This window comes from Bremia lactucae (genome assembly GCF_004359215.1).
Source record: "Bremia lactucae strain SF5 chromosome Unknown BlacSF5_NotPlaced_183_SHOA01000117.1_1171385bp, whole genome shotgun sequence".
Lineage (NCBI taxonomy): Eukaryota > Oomycota > Peronosporomycetes > Peronosporales > Peronosporaceae > Bremia > Bremia lactucae.
The window spans coordinates 1,031,669-1,034,959 of record NW_027152196.1 but is presented as its reverse complement, the minus strand read 5'-3'; the positions used below and the strand labels follow the sequence as shown (position 1 = coordinate 1,034,959).

The 3,291-nt window shown below is 40.5% G+C and overlaps 2 protein-coding genes across 2 annotated transcripts; one reads left to right on the top strand and one right to left on the bottom strand.

The window, feature by feature from the left end:
• Positions 1-977: 977 nt before the first annotated feature.
• Positions 978-1,349, top strand: CCR75_002728 (uncharacterized protein; the record flags this gene model as incomplete). The annotated part of the gene is made up of 1 exon (XM_067960825.1): positions 978-1,349. The coding sequence occupies one exon, from the start codon at positions 978-980 to the stop codon at positions 1,347-1,349; it is 372 nt and encodes a 123-aa protein (XP_067815604.1).
• A 1,211-nt stretch (positions 1,350-2,560) lies between these two features.
• Positions 2,561-2,878, bottom strand: CCR75_002729 (uncharacterized protein; the record flags this gene model as incomplete). The annotated part of the gene is made up of 1 exon (XM_067960826.1): positions 2,561-2,878. One exon carries the CDS (start codon positions 2,876-2,878, stop codon positions 2,561-2,563), a length of 318 nt encoding a protein of 105 aa, XP_067815605.1.
• Positions 2,879-3,291: the final 413 nt, after the last annotated feature.

Here is a 3,291-nt window from a genome sequence, read left to right as displayed (position 1 = left end):
AGCTTTAAGAGGGTATAATGAAAACTGTATTAAATATAATTAAGTGTCTCTTGTTTCATCTTTGTAAATGCTAACTTAATTATAATCTAATACTAAACATCTAAATGAATTCTTATATCTATCTTATCTGTAACTCTCTCTTTGATTACTCCTACAGCTGATTAGTCTGCGGAATAAATAGGTATAAACGGTCTATTCCTATTTATGGATAAGAATTCTGGATATTACTATATAAAGTAATATCCTCCAAATATTATCTACCTTTTAGATAATATATTGATTAACAACCTTTAAGTGTTAATTTCATGTAACGATACACCCGTTTCATATGTAAAGTAATATTCTCCAAATATTATCTACCTTTTAGATAATATATTAATTAAAACCTATCAGTGCTAATTTCATGTAACGATACAAGGCAACAATTATCACCAGTAGCCGAAATAGATACAACAAATTCTAAATTTTCACTAGCACCGAGACGTGTCAACAACTCCACGTCGGTTTTACTGGAAGCCTTGAAATTGAATGAAATAGAGCATCTTGTAGAAGGTTGCCGGCATTAAACACGAAAAATGCCCCGTATTCAGCAAATCATATAGGTAGAAAATCGAGAAGGCCAGCTGGCGCATTATTTTTCGTATGAGGCCAGAGCAAAATTAAATTGCACGCATAAAGTTTAGCATCGATGCTATGCGCTCGTTTGGCCACGATGATCTAGCAGTAGCAAGACAAATTATATGCACAGACGATTGGATGGAGGTGAGCTGTCTGTCGACATATGGCAGTTGCGAGAGACCGGCGTATGATATGCGTTCCATAGCGGTATAATGAGAATGGCATTTTAGGATCGAATCAGAATTTTCAAAATAAGCTCCGTATGTTTTATTAGCATCCAGGTCACGAATCTAAAAAAATCAATTTGATTGGGTTCATGGATTGATTATCAAACTACCGCGCATAGCTGAAATCGTATAATGCGCTTGGGTAGCCTAGTAGCAGTGATTGTCATCGCCTGCGTCGCCACCCGCAGCAGCTTTGCTGGTGCTAAGAGCTCCGCCCTGGAAAATATCGACTATGGCAAAAGGAAACGGCTAAGAAGCTACATATCGCCTAGCTTCGGAAAGACGGATGCTTCCAGTGAAGAGAGAAATTTTCACGCACATGCTCAAAGGCCAGGAATTAACATTACCATGAACTCTAGCTCATGGCGGAGCAAACTACTTGTTGCTCTCTTTGCAATCCCTGCAGCTCTCGTTGCGATCCCTGCAGCTCTCATAGCCGTGTGCGCTTCTTGTTTTTGGATGGTACTATTCGTGGCAGCAGGCGTTCTAGCGTGGAATATTTGATCCGAGTGCGAATTGTGATACTGCACTTTTATCAATTTCTGTGAATAAGAGCAATACTTCTTTTTTTTGCGTGGATTAAAATTATTATGTTCTTATTTTCGATAATTTTGTTTTTACGAGCGGGGGGTACATATATTGATCGATGTTTGCCCCCTGCATTGCAAAATTGTGGGAATGTAGACGCTGTAATTAAAAGCCGTATAAATCTCGAGTTCTTCTTAGTACAATATTACGAAACTTGACGAATAATTTCATGATGGAGTCAGAATGTTTTCTTGAACTATCGAAACTTGAACGATATTTTATCGTAGTATTTGATTGGATTGGTCTCTGTTACATTTTAATCTGAGCCATTTTACCTAGGAATACAAAAAAAATTGACCGAGCACATTGCGAGAGATCCCGGGTTCGATTCCCGGAAAATTCCATCGATCAATACAAAAACATTATTTTACGTTTATTGTGCATAGTCTTCATCGCGTAGGTAAAGCTGGAATTTTTCGGCACTTAGCGTGATATTTTTTTGCGAGCAGACGGCACCATAAAAGACATACTTTGAATTTTGCACTGCAAACATACCATCATTAACGATTCGTGTGCGTCGTAGATTTCACGACACATGAGGCAGATTCTTGATATGAAAGGTAAAAGATGACGTGCATTTGGTACTATCCAGTTCGTTCCTTAACATCCAAAAGTAAGCAACCTGTGGTTTAACGCCGTGCTATGGCGATGTTCTTAATTCATGTATGCGCGCAAACGCACAGTATCAGCCTGCACAACTTCAATTGGCATATGTTTCCCCGCTTACGCGTTGCGATCGTTTGATCTTGAAGCTTGCGGTGTTGAGATCGACCATTTTAGGCGTGTTGACATGTAATCTTTGCAAGCAGATCTTCAGCAATTAATAGGTCATATGGCTCTACACGTGCCCCGCTGTATCTCGTGCCATCAATGCATAGAACTGGCATTATCAAAACTTTACTAATATATATTATTTAAATAGCATTTAAAAGTGACGGTAAACCCTTAATTAAGCTCGTTACATTCATGTGAAGACTTCGCAAAAAAGATCATTGCTCGGGCTCACAAAAAGTGATGAAAGTGCAGTGGCACTATTCGCAGTCGCCTTGTTTTCTATATTTTATTCTGGTCAATAGTCTTCATCCCACTTCTTGAACCATATAAATGCCATGAAAAGTAGTGTATCCTTATGTGGAAAACGCAGCGCACCCGGCTACAGCGACGAGAATGGCAAGGATAGCAAGGTAAGCAAGAAATAGTGCCGACCACATCGATGACCTCGATCCGTTGACATTTCGAATAATCGGGATGACAGTCGGTGCATCAGGAATTCTTTCTTCATTGTAAGCATCCGTCTTCCCTAAGCTAAGCGAATTGCGCCTCCGTAGCCGGTTGTTCTTATCATAGTCAATGATGTCGAGGACGGCTTTCTTTGCACCAGCAAATCTGCTGCAGGAGGCGACGCAGGCGATGACAATCACTGTTGCGAGAGTCCTTATGCCCATAATAAAGAGTTACGGAAGATGAGCGCTATGCGAGGTGGTTTAATAATGATCTTATGCACGCATACAAGTTAAAATTTCACTTTTGTGACTTGTATCCTACATTAAATATACATGCGGAGCACATATCCGCACGGATTTGGATACTTTCTCAAAATGCTCTTCACGGTACACCGCTGTTGGAAGAGAAGGGTTAAGCAACGGGCTCTCGCAATTGCCATGGGTCGATAGACAGCTCACCTCCACCCAATCCCAGACTCAGCTTCGTCGCACGCTTGACCTCATCCGCACATTGAAACTTTGATTGCGGCAACTTCGCGCCAGAAGTTTTGAAATCATCTCGCGCTAAGTTGCCGCAATCCGAATTTCAACGACGTATACCGTTGCCACTTGCACTTTGCTTGGTTTTAATCCTT